The sequence below is a fragment of the Chiloscyllium plagiosum genome, chromosome 31, assembly GCF_004010195.1.
Source record: "Chiloscyllium plagiosum isolate BGI_BamShark_2017 chromosome 31, ASM401019v2, whole genome shotgun sequence".
NCBI classification, from domain to species: Eukaryota; Metazoa; Chordata; class Chondrichthyes; order Orectolobiformes; family Hemiscylliidae; genus Chiloscyllium; species Chiloscyllium plagiosum.
Genome location: NC_057740.1, coordinates 42,276,293 through 42,296,511, shown reverse-complemented (window position 1 = coordinate 42,296,511; position 20,219 = coordinate 42,276,293). Strand labels below are relative to the sequence as shown.

General features: G+C 39.1%; 1 protein-coding gene across 4 annotated transcripts in view; it reads right to left on the bottom strand.

The window, feature by feature from the left end:
• Positions 1–1,291: 1,291 nt before the first annotated feature.
• The window catches only part of LOC122565493 (inositol-3-phosphate synthase 1-A-like), a 25,562-nt gene continuing 6,634 nt past the window's right edge, over positions 1,292–20,219 (bottom strand). The window contains exons 1-11 of one of the 4 annotated variants that reach the window (XM_043721524.1): positions 13,556–13,686; positions 10,516–10,595; positions 9,638–9,799; positions 8,148–8,277; positions 6,878–7,071; positions 6,374–6,523; positions 5,996–6,211; positions 5,078–5,242; positions 4,092–4,205; positions 2,140–2,357; positions 1,292–1,835 (exon numbers count right to left, since the gene is read on the bottom strand). In XM_043721524.1, the coding sequence (XP_043577459.1) occupies positions 1,649–1,835; positions 2,140–2,357; positions 4,092–4,205; positions 5,078–5,242; positions 5,996–6,211; positions 6,374–6,523; positions 6,878–7,071; positions 8,148–8,277; positions 9,638–9,736 (1,473 nt within the window). In that variant the 5' untranslated portion in view covers positions 9,737–9,799; positions 10,516–10,595; positions 13,556–13,686 and the 3' untranslated portion in view covers positions 1,292–1,648. Of the gene's footprint in view, positions 1,836–2,139; positions 2,358–4,091; positions 4,206–5,077; positions 5,243–5,995; positions 6,212–6,373; positions 6,524–6,877; positions 7,072–8,147; positions 8,278–9,637; positions 10,596–13,555; positions 13,720–20,219 lie in introns of those variants that run through there. The other 3 variants (XM_043721521.1, XM_043721522.1, XM_043721523.1) reach the window with 3 other exon arrangements.

Genomic DNA, 20,219 nt, shown 5'->3' with positions numbered 1-20,219 from the left:
GAATATTAACTGCCCATGCAACTCAGGCCATCAAAATCTTTTTTTTAAAAAAGGTCACCTTGTAACAGTAAAAGGGTACACCATTGAGGTGATGCAGAAGGCAACCTTTTACCTTGGGAGCATGCACTCCAGTCAAACAATCCATAGCTGGTGAAGTAATTACAAACATGTGTGACCTTTGACAAAGTTACTGTAAATAAAAGCTGAAAATGTGTTGCTGGAAAAGCGCAGCAGGTCAGGCAGCATCCAAAGAGCAGGAGAATCGACGTTTCGGGCATGAGCCCTTCTTCAGGAATCTTGTAACTTCTTCAGGCTCATGCCCGAAACGTCGATTCTCCTGCTCCTTGGATGCTGCCGGACCTGCTGCGCTTTTCCAGCAACACATTTTCAGCTCTGATCTCCAGCATCTGCAGTCCTCACTTTCTCCTACTATAAATAAAATGCCAGATAACATGCAGATCATATTTTTAAATATATGGTAACCATCACTTAATTGGGAAACCTTATTTGGCATGGACAAGTTGGACTAAAGGGTGTGCTATGTTGTATGCTTCTAACCCAGAAGACAGGTATAGACCACCATTAAAAAAGGAAAGTTTGAAAGACAAGGTAAAATAATTGTGAACCACATGAAAAAGATATTGAAGTTTGGGACTCAGCTCCTACTGGTGGAATGACAACGAAGGATATGAAAAAAATGTTGCAAAAATTGTTTACCCTAATTTTTCTCCACCAATGGCAACAGCATTCAAATTGATGTACAATGCTTTGGAAAGCACAATGAAAAACTCAGAACTTGCATTTTCTAAAAAAAAAAAGAAATGCAAATACTATTTTTTTTTTCAAAAAACGGGTGAGGAGGAGGAGATTAGGCTGCATGTAAAGAAATCAAAATGTGTTTTGTTCAGTCTAGGTGGGTTTAGGACTGAATTGAGAAGAAACAAACTTCACCCAAAGGATTGTAAATCTATGGAATTCTCTGCCCAGTGAAGTAGTTGATGCTACTTTAAAAATTTTTAAAGCTAAGATAGTTTTTTTTTGTTCAATAAAGGAATTAAAGGATAAAGTGAGATGGTAGGTAAGTGGAGCTGAGTCCATGAAAAGATCTGCCATGATCTTATTGAATAGCAGAGCAGGCTTGAAGGCCCAGAGGGCCTACTCCTAGTTCTTATATTCCTATGTTCTTAACAGTGAGGGACTGTGGAGAAACTGTCAAGTGCTTGTTCTCAGAACATCCATTTACAATTGCAACTCTGCACAACAACAAAAAAACAGCAAAACAAAAGCAAAATGGACACCAAGATCAAAAAAGTTTTATTTTTAACTTACAGCATCTGCTTATAACTCAAAAATTTAGGCAGTAGGCTTCCCACTTACTACTAACAAAGTTATCAATACTTCCAAAGCAAAAAAGGTACTTAAACCATTCTGGACCGTTTGATATCTAGCTTTGCAACAGTTGATAGCTAGCATCAATGTTATAGGTAACAAACAAGGGCAGTGCAACAAACTTTCAATAGTGTTTGATAGATTAAACAAGAATACTCATATTCAGAATAGCTTAGAGATCAAAATTCAAAAGAATAACCTTGACAGTTTCAACTATATTGCTACACCAATATCTGCACTGAGTAATAACTTTGAAAATTTAGTTAACATATCCATTGGTGTGACCATTTAAAATATGATTGTTTTTGAGGATATTCTGGAGTTTCTCATTTATGTGAGGTATAGGTTGAGCTACATAATGGTCAGTCATCCTGGTAGTCATAAAGCTCCTTTGCATCTTGTGTTCCAGTAACATATGGTTCTGAGGAGGAAGGGCCAAACAAGCCCTAAACAAAACAAAAACAAAACCAGTTATTGGTGACGAGTCAATTTAGATGACTCTCCTGCAGAGTCACCTACAGATTGAACACAATGTACATAGAGACACTGACCTCTATATGTTCAAACCCAACACTGAGCAAAGCATCAATCATTTGATACAGCCATTAATTAATTGAAATGCTTGCTTTGTTTGCCTCGAAGAAAATGCAAGCAACAGATTACCTTTGCATCCTAAATTCACCACTCAATTTTTTTCAATCCTGTCAATTACTATCCTTCTAAGCTTTACTGGAGTAGTACAGTGCATACCTCAGAATGTTTTCAATGCAAGCCCTTTGTCTGAAAAGAGAGTTAACGATAGGACTTCCATCTGGAACCAATGGAGCTTTGCAGAGGTAGCTGAGGATGGAGAGAACACTGTGGAATGTTTGGAATTCTAGATCCAATTCTGTTTTGAATGTTATCCTTTGGCACAGCTCAGTCAGGATCACAAGGTCTAGAATAAGTGGACTAGCCAGCAAGGAATCCTAAAAGAATAAATGTTTGAACAAAATTTTTTTTAGTAGATATTCAAATCAGAAGAAGAAACAAAAAAACCACTAAGATAAAAATACTATAAATCATGGATCTGTATAAAAACGTGAAACTGAAATTTGAAACAAATAAAATCTGCTGGAGAAACTCAACAGGTTTAGCAGCATCTGTTGAGGGAGAAACAGAATTAACCTTCTGAGTCCAGTCACCCATTGCCAGAATTATATGTATAATCTGTCCAATACATATGTCCTAGAATCATTCACATCTAACTCAAGTCATGTATAGGGTCTGTATTAGCAAATTTTCCACAACTAAAGGAAAAGCAGAAAACAGGACCAGAAAGAGGAGTCTTTTACTTCAGACACAAAGTCAAGTCAGAACTGGAATTAGGCAATTAGAAGTATCATTGAACACATTCCACATTCCTGAATACTGCAGGTGTCTGGAGAAAGATAGAAAATAGGTGCAGGAGTAGGCCATTCAACCCTTGATATCTATGCTAACTAAAATTGCACTGAAAACTCAATTAAAAAGGAAGATTAATAATGACCTTGTAGACTAGGCTTCAGAGAATAACAGAAATTAGTGAATTCAAAAACAGTGACAAAGGAAACTCCACTTCACCTGAAATGTTTGAAGGGAAAGACTAAAATATAACAATAACCCAGAAGGTACAATGGATATCATATTAATTAGTAATATGCATCTATTAAACAAAAAATGTACTGTAGTCACAGGAAGAGGACAGTCTATGTGTAGAAAGCAAAAAAACTGCTTTCTGGATTAAAACAATATATAATTAATGCAAGACAAATTGGGAAAAAAGCAGAGGGGGCCCATAATTTAATGGCTACCTTTACTCACACCAGTGCATGTGCATTATGTGCCACAAATTCTCACACGCACAGTGATTTGGATAGAGACAGGGAAACAAGTCCTCACTTTCCTCTTTTCCTCTTCCCACAATCCTACCCAAAAAATGGATCCCAAATGAAGTCGCGTGCAGGAGTGTTTCCAGATTAGCATGCATGCACAGCTGTGGGTGTCAGCAGACACAGCCTAATTTGAATATTAAATATTCAGATGAGCAAAACTACAGATATTGGACTGGCACTGAAAATGCCTTAAAGGCCTGGATTGCATATAAAATGCAATGAGTGTATTAATTAAAATACTGATCAAATTAGTGTAGCATGAGTTTCAGGGGGCAAAAACAGTCGACAATGTTACAAAAACAAACTTTAAAACAGGCTACGGGGAAAAAAAAATGTTTTGAAAGAAACCTAAAATGCTAAACTAACAGTATTTTCTTTTCAGTAATGATGCAAGCTACTTCTCTACCCCTCTCACTCCCAACAGTAAAATGAGTAGTGAGCAAGAATGTAGGATTAGCATATACTGCAACAGCTGAATAGCAAATTGGAAGTGGGCCATCTGACCTCCTGTGATTCAATTTGATGCTCTGTTCCTTGCTCTTTGTCTCACGTATTTTTATTCAGGACATTTTGCTACTCAAAGTATAATGCTGCATTGTCGACATATTACATAAAGTTTAAAAAAGATCAAGCAACAAATGAAACTCAGTATTTCAGCATTATGAAAAATATTACAAATACTTCTCATTCACTCTTACCCATCTCCTTAATGTTCACGCAATCCTTCTCCAAACTCACTCCTAAAATACCTTAATATTTACCAATAGGGAATTGAAATTTGGCACATACCTCACAAGTGTTATGGAGGACAATGGTATTAGTGCCACCCATCATAATTTCTGATGTATACTCATCCATCGCACGCTTACTATCTCCAACATATGGAACATACTTAATTACAACCTAAAACAAGCAAAAAATCAAAGTAGATCAGTAGAAGAGACACCTTAGCACACTTCAATTCTTCGAGCTGCTTACTATGCTAATCTAGTGAATATAGGATAGCCAGCACAAAAATTAGGCGATATAACCCTGATCAGGATGCTGGTATTGATGCTGCACCACAACCAACTCTATTGTAATCCTCAAAAATATTCATCTTCGCAAGTGTATCAATTTTGCTTCCAACATCCCAAAGCAGAATTCCAGAGTTTTCCAGAATTTTCTGTTGCATATTTTGGTGACTATTACCTTCAAAGCCATTCCCCACAAAAGATATGCTTTGTATTCAATGTATGATTTGAAACATTTGTAAATTCTCCATCATACCAAATGAATCTACATTTATGACCTCTCACTTTATTGAGTTTCATGCTTCTCAATGAATTTCTGATTATCTTACAGCTAGATAAAAATATACACAAGGAGTTTCATCTAAGCTGAGCATCAATAGATCTGAAACAGTCCTCAAGCAGCTTCACTGAAGATTGTTTGAAATGTTGCCATTTCTTCCCAAAATCACGTGCAGATCCAATTACAAATATCAGCATGATCCTGGACTGTGAAAAGCCCAACTACGATATAATAGCCATGTTTGGAGAACACAAACAAGATCACAATAGTCATTACAAAACAACAGGGACAATACACAAAATATCAAGTGGAAACATGAATTAGGATTTTAAAACTTCTGAAATATGAATTAGGATATAAAAAGATTATACAAGGTTTGCAAACTTTTCAACCCAGCTGTATAAATACACCGATATGTACACATTATTCAGGTCTGACTTGGTATAAATTTGCAAGGGGAGCCCCCTCTCCCAAGTACTTACACAATGATCTGGTTTCTCAGATGGTTTGTATAAAATGGGATTAGAGTGAACCATGTCATCCACTACACTACTCTTTGAGATCTCCTTTGATCGGAACTGCTCTGGTGCGGACAGATTCTTCCCATCGTTGTTGCCCAGATGATTGTAACTGACAATTGAGACTGTCTGCAAGGAGGGAAGAAAAATATAGAGCACTATTACTTAGTCCTTTCAAGTTAACCAGTCAGCCTTTAAATCTCAACTCCTCAATAACATGAAATTCTTTCTTGGGACATTTTCCTCTACAAATCAATTGTTGCAATTGGCACAGCATAAACTAGCAAGCAAATAAGTCAAGAAACTAGCAAGCAACATACTATTTCAAGCAATCTGTCATAGTTATTTACAGAAACTACATATTAGGCACTAAATCAAAAAGGGCCTCTGTGCAGATGAAATAATTGGACCATTAAATGAAACTTCAAACTCCCAATGGTCTTAAAATAATTCCACTTCAACCCAGAACTATAAATCAGAAAATCCTGAAACCATTAATGCTGCTGTAATGACAAACTATAAAATATAGTTTTAATGATACCAAGATGCAAGATTTAGTTTTAATGTTCTTCAATAATCAAGGCTGAGAATTTATTTTCAGCAGCTAAGATTCCAGAATTTTAGAAGTTATCACTAGGCACCAACATTAAATTAATTGCCTGCTTTTACAATGTATTGTCACAATATTGGACAGACCATGTCATATCCTACTTTCACTAAACATTTACCAATCTCTCCAGGCTGGGCAAAGACAATAGTTTAATTCCAAGAGTACAAAGTTCTGCCTACTCAAGACCAGTCAATTCAAATTAGAGATCAGATTTAATACATTCAGAATGAGTACAAATGATTCCATAGATGTGACAAACTTAAGTTTCTCACCTTCAGACCAGCGCTGACTAGGAAATCTACTAGCACAGATTTCATCTTCGTCTGACCAGATTTGAAGTCATCACCACCAATAAACACTTTATGTTTAATAGCAAGGTCAACTATGCCTGGCACAAAAGTGTTCTGTGGAGATCCATTGATGTAGGCACAACCTTCCATAATGCTAGCCACAGCAAACATGGATGAAGGTGATATCTCCCTACCAAACTGCAATAGGATAGGACAAGAAAGTTAAACTAAATGATCTGTTACAAATTAGTCTTTCACAGTACATTACCAGCTAGGTGGCAAGATGGTCAAAATTTGGAGTATATCATTTGTTGGGAGAGCACATATTTGACAAATTGTTTCAAGGATATGGCACATCACCTCAATTGTTTTCAAGATATTTTCTGCTGTGTCATTTATACCAGGTAGGACATCACAAAAACGCTCAGTATTTGCTGTCCACAATACAATCACTTTATCAACTCCACTCTTTGCTTTGAAGTCCCGGATGTCCTTTCTAATTTGCTCAACCTACAAAGAGAAACAAAACTATTCAAACAAAATTTATATTACCAAAATCTTTGTTAACAAAAATTCTTAAAAAGCCCCTCCCTCAAGAAAAGTGGTCTGCTCCTAGGGTGTCGATCAAGTATACTTACTCTGAAGTCAGGTTGACTGCAGAGCAACACACAAATCAAAGTTTCCACACCTACATACACCCACCCACAATAGCCTGCATCACCTCTGTCAGGGAGCACCTTCAAGAGAAAAATGCATTTTAAACAGATCCAGTCTGCATGGTAAATGACCTCCTTATTCTACTAAATGCCCAGAATAGAAACACTCAAATGATTTAAATCTTTTGACTCAATTATAAAACCGTACCTGTTCCTTTTTGGAACCTTTAATTACATTATCCACTCGGTCCTCCTGATTAGCTGCAATGAATTCTGGAATGTAAACAGAAGGCCGAGGATGGAACTTCTTCATATGAGGCTTTAGCTGTTCCTGAAGTGACCAATCAAGGACCTGAGCTCGCACCATTGCGTCAGAGAGATTCATGGAGGAGATATCCCAGCCTTGAAAAACAAATCTCAATTTAATTCCAAAATTAGTCAAGGACAAAAAAAAAAGTAAAGGTTGCAGATACGGAGCTGTTTTCACATTCTCAGCACTACAGCCTAGGAATTGCGTCTGAAAATGTTGTCAGAGTCAAATTCAACAGTCAATTTGCACACAATGTGAGTATTTAGACAATATACTGTCTGGTGATGCTGATAGGAATACAAATGCTTGCCAGGCTTGCACAAGAATGTCCTGCACTAATTTTAACCATTTTGCATCAGTCCACTTAAACATGATCTTATGTGGTAGTCTATGTCCCTATGTAGGTGAGACTTCTGGTCAGAGGACCACTAAAAGTATTTACTCAGTGCTGAATAATTCTCAACACAAATGTAAAAATATTTGTTCAGCCCAAAGACCAGATTTAGACAGGCATATAGCATTTGGCAAAAAAAGTGATATGGATTTCTAATGCATAGCACGTCAATATAGTACAAATATTTGCAGTGAGCTAAATATGTCTGTTAGATAGCGATACACCCATACAGCAGCATCCAGATCAGTATAAGAGACTTCTGGTTGGAGAAAACCGTAGGTACATTTTTGTTCTGGTTCATTGTTCCGCAGACCATTTCCCTCCACTATGATCCCAGGCAAACATACACATGCCCATGTGCGAGTGAGTGCAAGAGAGCACATGAATGTGAGCTGGCTCAAACAGAAGCACAGTTGTTCAAAGAACTGGAATTATGAATGCCGGAAAATTGGAAACAAAAACGGTGCTACAGAAATACAGCAGGTCTGGCTGCATCTGTGGAAAGGGAAAAACAGTTAAGAGTTCAAGTCCACTGAACCTGTGTCAGAAATTAGTTATTGTAACTTGGTCAAACTTCCATGTGGTCACGGCTACCTCAGAGCTCAGATTCACTTGGGGTTCCTGACACCCACTTCAGGGAGCCCTATTCTACTTTATTTTAAAACTAGGTTACCAGTTTTCGCATCTGACAAAATTTCTCCTCTCACCCCCCCAAAACTCCCAGCAGCTCCAGCGATGCTGATAATGCAGTTTTACAGCAAGCATGATACCTACCATCAAACACAATATCATTTGGACTGACTGTGGGCAGTAGATCCTTGAAGGGCACATAAACATCACCAGCAGGACCTGTCCCGAGGCACACAGTGGAGGCTTGAAACAAGGATCCATAGTAATTAGCAACCTACATATTGAGAGGGCAGGCATGAAGACAAAACAGAATAGAAACAAAAAGAGGAAATTACATCAAGCACATTGAGATGCTACTGAATTTTATACATTATGCTACTATGTATTGTTAGTCACATGATTTTCAATTCAATACAAGAAACAAGGGTAAGCCGATCAGCCCATTGAATCCACAAGCTCAACAGTAAATCATCCAAGTGGCCCTCTGGAGCGTTGGCAGAATATTACACAAGGTGGGCAAGCAGTACAAGAAGAAATAATGCAGATGAACACTGTATAACCCTTGACCTCGCTCTGCCATTCAATACATTCAATTTTTTTACTTTAACCTAATTTACCGGTCCACAATTCCCTTAGAAATCAAAAACTGTGTTTCTCTGCCTTAAGTATGTGCAGAGTTTAGTGTCTATATTCCATGGGGGGCTTTCAAGGGCCAGCTGATCAGAATGATTACGACAGCATGTTCTTGTGAGGATAAAAGAGAAGGATGGCAATATTTGGGACCCCTGGATGACAAGAGATAGAAAAAGAAATAGGAATCCCTTGCGAAACATAAAAGTAGGAAAAAACTTAAACAAGGAATTAGGAGTGCTAAAAAGGGACCATGACATATCCGAGGCCAACGGAATTAAGACGACAAAGTGATAAAGACTATTGATGAGGGTTGGGCAGTGGATGTTGTCTACATGGACTTGAGTAAAGCATGGGACAAGGTTGCTCATGGTAGACTGGTCCAGAAGATTAAATCACTTGGAATCCATGGTGCAAAATCATTGGAATTCAGAAATGCTGGAAAACATTTTGAAAGGTCACTGCACACTAAACATTAACTCTGCTTTGTCTCCACAGATGCTGCCAGGCCTGAGTTTTTCTAATACTTGTTTGCCAGCAGCCACTGTATTTTGGGATCCATGGTGCGTTGGCATGCTGGATACGATAGTTGTGGAGGGGTAGTCTTCTGACTAGAGGTCCAAGGCCAGTGGCATTCCACAAGGATCCGTGCTGGGACGTCTTGTAACAAACAGAGATGGGTTGGATACAGACATGGGTAGCCTGGGACGGCGTATATTAGCTACATGCAGAGGTCGGACAATCCCGGACGGACGGACGCACGCACATTTAAGACGTATTTAGATAGACAAAAACATGTAGGGCAGATGGAATTAGTTTAGAATGATATGGTCAGTTCAGACATTGTAGGCTGGAGTGCCTGTTCCTGTGCTGTTCTATATCTCAGGAGTTCTACACAATTAAAAAACATATCAATCTATAAAATTTTGTCCATTATCCCAAAGTATACCTACTTTCTTGGAGAAATAAGCAGAAAAGATTTCATGGTATAAGCAGCAACCAACCTTTTCTCCTGTTTTGGTCATCCAAGAAAATCCCAATTTGTTGGCCAGAACTGCTGCAGTAACAGTTGTTCCATTGTTACCACCCCATCCGACCAGCATTACGCCAAGTTTCGGTACCTTTGTCTCTGTGCGGAAGATAAATCTCGTAGAGTGTGGTTTCACCTAGTTACAGCCCAACAAAAACAGAAATCAAAAAATAAAACAAATCTTGAACCATCATTTACCTTAAGGCATCACCAGGGGAAGAAGCAGTTTGCTAACTGACCTTGGGTTGAAATTCAGTTAGCTTTTGCTCCTCCTGGGGACAGTTTAACTCAAAGGAAGGTTCAACAAAGTTGATACAACAACTATGTGCAAGCTCCTTCCACTATCTGCTCAGTTGAGCAAGAATGCAAATGCAACTTTGGTTGAAAAATATTGCCAATACCATTGAAGGTACAACAAACCCATGGGCATTGTTCACAAAAAAAGTGAAGAGGAAGGGAAATCCAAACAACATTACACCGAAGGCATGTTAATGGTACAAAAAAATTCCATTACTCTCACCCACATTGTGGGAGTGAATAATCATAACCATTGCACACCTTTGGGGATTTTGGGGTTCAGTGGGGTTGTGGCAGAACCATCCATAACAATCCCAGCTAACTTGATACACATGCACAAAGAACAAAGTTCAACTTTATAAATTAAGCTCCTGCCCATGTCCCTCTAGCATCACCCACACTGCACACTTTGAATGGAGAAGGTGAATGTAATTGAATAATACTGCTCCAAAAAAAAAAAACAAAAACAAGTGTATATTCATCTGAAAGACCACTTCCATTGAAGGCCTCCCTAATAATGCTTAAAAACTAGAAATATTGCAGAAAAAATCTCACCCATTGCTATCATAACATAGTCAGACACGGGTTTATGATCCTGTCACCTTAACGTTCGGGATCGAATTGCTTTATTTTACCTAGAAATGTCACAAGCAGCATTAACCACAACAGGTGCTTAATAAGTTAAAACCAGGCATAAGCAACAGGAAATCAGAACACTGAACCATCAATGGGTTTGCAGAATCATTTTGAAAAGAAAACACTGGCGTAAAAACAGCCAAGCTGCTCCAAGTGGCTTTTCACTGCTGACCATTTCCTATATGGGATGGTTCCAAAATATTTTTAAAAATCAACAAGAATAGATTGTGTTTAATGGAATGCTTACAGAGTAAGCAGAATTCAGTAGCTCTAAGTACTGCAAAAAATCATCTTTGCACCTTCAAATAAGAGAATACATGCAAATTTAAAGTAAAACAATGATCCAAGGCATCCACATGGGGAAGACAACATAGAAAAGCAGAAAAGGTGAGATTGGCTTTGTTTTGGGAGGAAACAATCCTGCCACTTCCGAGAAAAGTAATTACATACTCCATTTCCTCTTATCTGAAGGATCAAAATAAATCCAGTCTGCAAATGTCCAGTAACACACTAAGGGTTACACTTTAAACAGACTATCGACATATTAAAGCTTTAAAACAAAAATAAAATACATCAAGACTGTACTAGGTGGATGACTGGTTAAAGGGATAAAAACTGTTTTGATCTTAAGTATTCTTTAAGGTTGACCTGATGTGAATAGCAGTGTTTGGACATTTATTTCCCAGTTTTGCCAGTGCATAGTTATACATACCAATGGAAGGACTCTAGACTAGAAACATGAAAATTGTTTAAAAAATTTCAAATTGCAATCAACTATTTGCAGGCTAGTTCAAACTATCACATATTATGCATTATATTGTTGATTTGGTGTAGTTAAAAGTTGCAAATAAACTCTACTCTCCATTATTGCCAAGTACGAACAATTCCAACAGACTGGAGGGCTTTTAAAGCAGTGAGGAGCATCCCTGCCTAAGTCAGAAGCTTCAGGTTAGAATCTAACCACCCAAGGTCTGATAATCAAGGAAGGTATTTTCATAAAGCTGCTGAACAAGCTGATCAACCATCAGGCCTTTGTCATGTACACAAATGGCAGATAGTAAGAGCAGGAGAGATCCTCAGTTGGCTAGAAGATGGAAAGAAAGTTGGAGTCCCTGACATTGCTATCCATAGGTTCACACCACACCTTACATGTGGCATGTTGCCACAGTGACTCAAATTAGATTTATCTGTAATACTAACATTTCAGTGGACAGTCACATGGGTTGGAAAGCTTGGCTCATACCATAGGTAAAAGGGTAATGGACAATTGTATGGTCAAATATTCCTCTTCAAAAGAATTGACTGTGTAATTTGAAACCAGTGGAGATATGTAGATCTGTTTACAGATAACTCAAAATCTGAGATATCAGGCAGTGGGTTTGAATTTTAAACAGCCTGCACTACTTTTCTTACCCACAATGCCATACTTTTCCCAGTTAAGGGAAAGCAATTTTTCTACATCTTCCCACCCATATTCACAATCGGGGTTTATTTAAAATCTATGACGGAGTAGATCAGGAATCTTACAAAGTGTAGCCATAAACCATTTCTGTAGATAGTCTAGAAGTGAGAGCACTGCAGGGCAAGGAGGAAAGAACTGGAGCATAAAGGAAGGGGGCACCATTTGGATGGTCCTTTCAAAAAGCAGGCAAAGGTACGATGTGTCGAATCGCTGCCTCCTATGCTGTGGAATTTTATGATTCGGCTCCAAAACAGCATGCTGCAAATTCAAATCTCTACCCACAGTAACAGAAGATTTCCAGACAATTCTTCCACTTGAGATCACCAGGATCACACTGAAAAAGAAAAGTGTATCTGATCCTCAAATTAATATCAGCATTGTCAGTGATATCAAGAGATAAACAGATAATATCCACATCACATCCATCATGATGTATTCTTGGTCTGGTTTTAGTTTAAAAGGTGCTATATATAAACAAAAACAAACAAACTAGTCTGACATCAATGTAGTAATGTTTTACAATATAGCCCTTGCACCTCATCTAACAGCTGGGTTTTTCTCAGCCCTCTTTTCCTATATAGCAAACAACAAAATAAAACAGTTTAAGAGTATTAATTCAATAAATTCCCCCAAATGTATAAGGTTTTAAATTGTAAATTTTGTCCAATTTCAAATGGGGCACAATACCTCACCTACGTGAGGATGTTGAAGTGCTCAAACTATATACATAAGCAGTTGGAATATTCAGAGCTTCATTCCACTTTCAGCCAGCATCCAATCAGAAGTTCGCTGGACATAGTCAGGAATGGGAAACATTACTAATTTCACTTTCCTTTAACCCAAGTCAGCAAATACCAATTCAATGCGCTCATTACCAGATCAACCAGGTACAAAAAACTGAAGCTGGGACCCCCTGGTTTCTTTCTTTGTTAGGAAAAATACATAAAATGCCTCATATTTAATTCCTGCTGCTTAATCCCATAGCAAGACCACCAGCAACATCCTGCACAGCATAAGTTGTAAGTAAGGAAAGGACAAGAGAGGCTAATGGGCAGATTTCAGATTTACATAAAAAAAGATGGAAAAAGCAGGGATTGTATAAAAAGATGTTACCCAAAACTCTGAGGCTGGGAACATTTTCATTTGGATGAGAGTGGAATGGAAGAACAAGAAAAAACAAAACAGGCAACATATACACACACAAGACAACAAGTGGTCCAATTTTATTAGATGGAAAGAAATAATTGCACCTTAAGTGGAGATTTCATTATTTAATCACATTTATATTCAAGTTTCATAAAGACCCACTTTGTTCATAAGTTGTTACTGCATCTATTCTCACTGAGATAGAACTGGCACTTAATAGCTCTTGACACTACTGGCACTCAGCATCAGAATAAACTGACTGATTACAGTAACCTGTAAACACACCCACACTGCATGCTGCTTACCTTTCTGACATTTAATTCAACAGAAATTAGACAGCAGACACCTTACCTTAAGCGATCCATTCTCTTCATAGACCTGTGTAGTCTGGTAGGAATATATTGCCTCAATGCAATCCTTAGTGTAGGTCACATCTGGGCTCTCAATTGTAAACTTTTCAGCCATCATGAACTACAGTGAGGTGGACCTTAAAAAAGACAGGTATGTGAAATAACCTGTGAGGAAAGGAGAGATAAAAACAAAGTCAAAAAGAAATGGCACATGTGACCAAACCCCAGACTCAGTTTAAATGTTTATCCTGGCTTAGCTCCTCTAAGTTAATAGACAGATCCAAAAAGTAGTCACATACAAGTTAAGTCTGGCAAAATAGGAATCTAGACAGTGCCGTCCTAAAACAGAGGACACAGACTATGCTGGTTTTCAAACAAGCATTTAATTCAAATCCTGGGCTCAATCAAGCATGCAAGATATCAGCCCTTGCAATCAAGAGACTCAAACTTAAGGAGACAAAATTAGACTTGCCCTACAAATCAGGTAACCAGTCACACATAGTAAGGTGAAGATAGAGTTCTACCAGATCACAAAGCTGCTCTTTAATGAGTGAAGACTGACAGTGGTCTAAAAACTGTGGGTCACCATGCCTCAGGAAGGAGAGACTGAGAAGGAAAAGCCCTCCAAGATAACCTCAGCCAGTGTGGGAATTGAACCCAAGCTGTTGGTATTACAATGACAAACCAGCTCTCCAGCCAACTGAACTAACCCATCCCTATTAAAAATGCCATTAAACAGCTGCTTATTCAAGCACCAGGTTAAAATGCGTTTGAAACAAACTGGAGTTAAAGGGTTGCGTGCAGATGGAGATCCAACTGGCAACAAATAGCTGACTGTCATTACCAGTTCACACATCAAAGACTTTCTGCTTGCAAACAACTACATAGTTGCCTCTCAGATAGCTGAGCAGACATATAAGGAGAGGGATAGGAGAAAGATTTTAAAAAGGGACACGAGGGACAATTTAAAAAAATACATAAAGTGGTGTGTGCAAAATGAACTTGCAGAGGAAACGATGGATGTGGGTACAGTTGCAATGTTTAAGAGATGTTTAGATAAGTGCACAAATAAGTAGAATTGGGAGGGATGTGGGCCAAGCACAGGCAAGTGGGACTAGTTTAATTTGGGATTATAGCCAGCATGGACTGGTTGGGCTGAAGGGTCAGTTTCCATGCTGTATGACTCCAAGACTATGGTTCTATAACAGCTTAGGACTGTGAACAGAATGCAGAAAAGTAATCAGATCTCTACATTCCCTCTATTAAAAGCCACTAAGCCTGAAGAAAACCAGTTTTTCTATTTTTAAAAAACTGTTGATGCCAACTCTGACTTTTAAATTTATAAGTCAAAGATCTTTTATAAGTGAACCAGTCAAGTTGTGCTTCTTGCAAACCAGCTGAAGAATATTTTAAAAAAAACAGGGAACAGCATTCTGACCAGCACAACAATCATTTCAGGATATAAAACAGCACCCTCAGACTTCCTGTCTGTCCTTCATACCCATTTCCACATCTCCCCATGCATATATTCATACATAGAGGAAGAGTTAATAAAGGGATTGGTATTTTAATTAGTAGATTTATATACCAATAATTCACAACAGCTGGTTTTTAACCTGTAAACATGTCTTCAAGTGCTTGAAGTTCAAGCAGCTTCAACTAAGATTCTGAGCTGGAGACAGAACTACATTTATTGCTTCATCAGGAGAGGCAGGAAGTTACATGCATTCTTTGTAGGAGGATGCAGTCACATGTCTTAGGGTAGGGCATTCTGATATGGTCAGTGGGTAGGTACATGAGGATGTGACTGCAAATGAGATAGGGGAATTAAAAAACAAATGGGAGCTTGTCAAAGAAGTGCTACAATTTTCATGGGGATTTTAATCTACATGTACAATGGAAATTAAAAATAAAATGAGAATAAGTTGGCTGGACCAGGAATTTGTTGAATGCTATCAGGGACAATTTCTTAGATCAGCATGTTATGTCAGGCTATACTAGACCTGGTTTTGATGAATAAGATTCATTTAAAACAATCCAAAGAGCTGTAGATGCTGGAGATTCAAAAACAAAAATAAATTACGGATGAAACTCAGCAGTTCTGGTCACACCTGCAAACAGCATCAGAACCCCAGAATAGAAACACTGAGTTTTCTGCTCATAGATGCTGCCAGAATTAAAGACTTAAGTGAAAGTACCCCTATGTATTAGTGACTATAATAGCATTAAACTTTACGGGCAGTTTGAGAGAGAGAAGAGTGGGTCCAAGAGTAGAATTCTGAATTCGGAAATAAAAGCAGAGTTAGCAAAATGAACTGGCAACTTAGGTTATAGGACAAGTCAGTAAAGTTGCAGTGGCAAACGTTTAAGGGGATAATCCAGAAAATACAAATCAGTTGGTAATAGTAAGAAAAATTCAAAAAGGAATATTCTGCGGTTCATGGTTAACAAAAAAAACCCAAAGGATAGCAAAAATAAAATCTTCCATGATAGTCAGCAGGTCAGCACACTGGATCAAAAGTTAAAAGCACAGAAAAAAAATTCCAAAAAGTATAATAGAGAGTATGACAGAAAGCTAGCCAAAAATATAAAAACAGACAAGTTTCTTCATATATTTAAGACTGTTAAAATCAGCATTGGTCCCAAGAAAAATAAGGTTGGAAGAATCAGTAATGGAAGGAAAAAAAAAGATGTCAGATGAAGTGAAGACATTTTACACTGAATTTCACTGGAGAGGAATACAAGTAATGTCCCAGTAACAGCTGAAAAGTCAGGAATTGAAAAGGATGATTGATGAAGAAAATTACAGTAACTGGAGGAGTCACACTAAGTTGTTGGAATCTTGGGTTCACAAGTTCCCAGGGTGTTAAAAGTAATAGCTAGAGAGATAGTTGAATAGTTGATGGGTTAGTTTTAATTTCCCAAAACTTCAGATTCAGGGAAGCTTTTGAATGAAAAATAGCTAATGTAACTCCTAGAAAAGGAGGAGACAAAGCAGGAAACGTGGCCAAATAATGTAACATGAGTCATAGGAATAGGATCTAGGGAAATTAAAAACATTATAAAAAGGTAAAGGTGAAAACCGGTGTTTTACGTTGTACACAAGATTGCAGAAGGCATTTATAATGGAATTGTTGAATCTACAGTACAGAAGGAGGCATTCAACCCATTAGGTCTCTCAAAAGGAGCTATCCAGCTTGTGCAATTTTCCAGCCCCATGCAAATTCACATTACAAATATATATCCTGATCTCTTTTGAAACCTCATATGGAATCCGCCTCCACTGCTCTCCGACAGTGCATTTAAATCCTAACAATTCTGAGTAAAGACATTCCTCTTCAGCTCACTCCCAGCTCTCTTGCAGACAATCTTGAAATTGTGATCCTAGTTAGACATACCAACTAAAAACAGAATATTCTTCGTTACCTTCTCAAAATTTATCATAATTTTTGAACACCTCAAAAGGGTCACCTTTTAATCTTTACTCAGAGATAAGCTCAATTTCTCCTATCTTTCCTGGTGTCTAAAATCCCTCATTCCTGGTCTCGTTGCAGTAAATCTCCTTTGCACTCTCTCCGGGGCTTTAACAGGCTTCCTTAAATAAAGTGCTCAGTCTGAACACATTACTGCATAATGTGGACTGACCAATAGTTTGTAGAGGTGTTGCATCACTGCCTTGTTTTTCTACACTTTGCTGCTATTTAGAACAAAAAAATTACAGCACAGAAACAAGCCATTCAGCCCTTCAAGTCTGCGCCAATCCAGATCCTCTACCTAAACCTGTTGTCTATTTTCTAAGGATCTGTATCCCTCTGCTCAGTGCCTATTCTGTATCTGTCTGGATACATCTTAAAATGTTATCATGCCCACCTCCGCTGGCAACATGTTCCACATATCCATCACCCTCTGCATAAAGAACTTTCCACGCATATCTCCCTTAAACTTTTCCCCTCTCACCTTGAAATTATGACCCTTAGTAATTGAGCTCCCCCACTCTGGGAAAATGCTTCTTGCTATCCACCCTATCTATACCCCTCGATTTTGTAGATCTCAATCAAGTCCCCCCTCAACGCCCATCTTTCTAATGAAAATAATCCTAATCTACTCAACCTTTTCACAGCTAGTACCCTCTATACCAGGCAACATCCTGCTGAACCTCCTCCGCACCCTCTCCAAAACATCCACATCATTCTGATAATGTGGTGACCAAAACTTAAGTAGTATCCCAAATGTGGCCGAACCAAAGTCCTATGCAACTGTAAAATAACCTGCCAACGTTTGTACTCAATACCCTGTCTGATGAAGGAAACATGCTGTATATCTTCTTAACCACTATTGACCTATGGTGCCACCTTCAGGGTACAATGGATCTAATACCAGATCTCTCGGCACATTAATTTTCCTCAGGGCTTATCCATTTACCGAATAGCTCACTCTAGAATTGATCTTCCAAAATGTACCACCTCATATTCGCCCAGATTGAACTCCCTCTGCCATTTCCCCGCCCAACTTTCCAATCTTTCTATATTCTGCTGCACTCTCTGACAGTCCCCTTCACTATCTGCCACTCCACCAACCTTAGTTACCTGCAAGCTTGCTAATCAGACCACCTATACTTCCCTCCAGATCACTGATGTATATCACAAACAGTAACCCCAGCATGGATGCCTGTGGAACAGCACTGGTCACAGTTCACCATTTTGATGAACTCCCTTCCACTACTGTTGCCCAGCCAGTTCTTTATCCATCTAGTTCATACACCTTGGACCCCATGTGACTTCACTTTCTCCATCAGCCTACCATGGGGAACCTTATCAAATGCCTTATTGAAGTCCATATATGACATTCACAGCCCTTCCTCAAATCAACTTTGTCAGTTAGAGTCATAGAGATGTACAGCATGGAAACATGCCGACCAGATATCCCAACCCAATCTAGTCCCACCTGCCAGCACCTGGCCCATATCCCTCCAAACCCTTCCTATTCATATGCCCATCCAAATGCCTCTTAAAATGTTGCAATTGTACCAGCCTCCACCACATCATCTGGAAGCTCATTCCATACATGTACCACCCTCCGTGTGAAAAAGTTGCCCCTTAGGTCCCTTTTATATCTTTCCCCTCTCACCCTAAACCTATGCCCTCTAGTGCTGGACTCCCCAACTCCTCCTCAAAAGAATTCTATTGCGTTGGTAAGACATGACCTTCCCTTCACAAAACCATGCTGCCAATCACCGATACGCCCATTTTCTTCCAAACGTAAATAGATCCTATCCCTCAGTATCTTCTCCAGCAGCTTCCCTATCACTGACGTCAGGCTCACAGATCTATAATTACCTGGATATTCCTTGCTAACCTTCTTAAACAAGGGGTCAACATTAGCAATTCTCTAGTCCTCCAGGACCTCACCAGTGTTCAACCTTGCTGCAAAGATATCTACTAAGGCACCAGCTACTTCCTCTCTTGCTTTCCTCCTTTGTCCTGGAGTAGGCCAATCCTTTCTCTAGTCACCCTCTTGCTCCTTATATACAAATAAAAGGCTTTGGGATTTTCCTTAATCCTGTTGGCAAAATATATTTCATGAGCCCTGTTAGCCCGCTTAATTCCTCTTTTCAGTTTGGTCCTACTTTCCTGATATTCTTCCAAAGCTTCATCTATTTTCAGTTGCTTAGACCTTATGTCTGCTTCCTTTTTCCTCTTAGCTAGTCTCAATTTCACCTGTCACCCATGGTTCCTTAATCTTGCCATTTCTATCCCTCATTTTCACTGTGACATGTCTCTCCTGCACTCTCACCAACCTCTCTTTAGAAGCCTCCCAGACATCAAATTTACCCTCAAACAGCATTCCACCATTCCCCAGTTCCTGCCAAATTTTGCTATTGTTGGCCTTTCCCCCAATTTAGCAATTTTTAAGACCACTAGTCTTTGCCCATGAGTATTTCAAAACTTATCACGATCACAGTTCCCAAAGTAATGCCCTAGTGAAACTTCAACCACCTGGCTGGGCACATTCCCCAACACCAGGGCTAGTAGTGACCTCTTCCTAAGTTGGACTACTTACATACTGCTCCATAAAACCCTCATGGAGACTCCTTAAACCTCTAACACTAAGTGAATCCCAGTCAATGTTGGGAAAATTAAAATCTCCCATCACCATCCTGTTGTTCCTACATCTTTCCATAATCTACCTCCTACTCGCTGTTGGGAGGCCTGTAGTACAGCTCCAACATTGTTACCACACCCTTCCTATTTCTGAGCTTTGCCTATATTGCCTCACTGCTCAAGTCCTCCATAGTGCCCTCTTTCAGCACAGCTACTATATCCGCTGTCCAGTAATGCAACTCCTGCTCCACTTTTACCCCCATCTCTATCCACTGGAAGCATCCATATCCTGGAATGGAGAGATGCCAATTATGCCCTTCCCTCAACCAAGTCTCAGTAATAGCAATATCATACTCCCAGGTACTAATCCAAGCCCCAAGTTCACCTGCTTTACCTACTACAATTCTTGCATTAAAACCGGGCCACACGCTCAATGACTTCCGCCACCCCTACTGCCGCGGTCATCACCACTTCCGCGCCCACCAGTGCCACTCACCTGCATTCTGCTGACACGCCCCCCACAGACCCCACTGTCACTATCCCCACCCCCCAGAACCCCGAGGG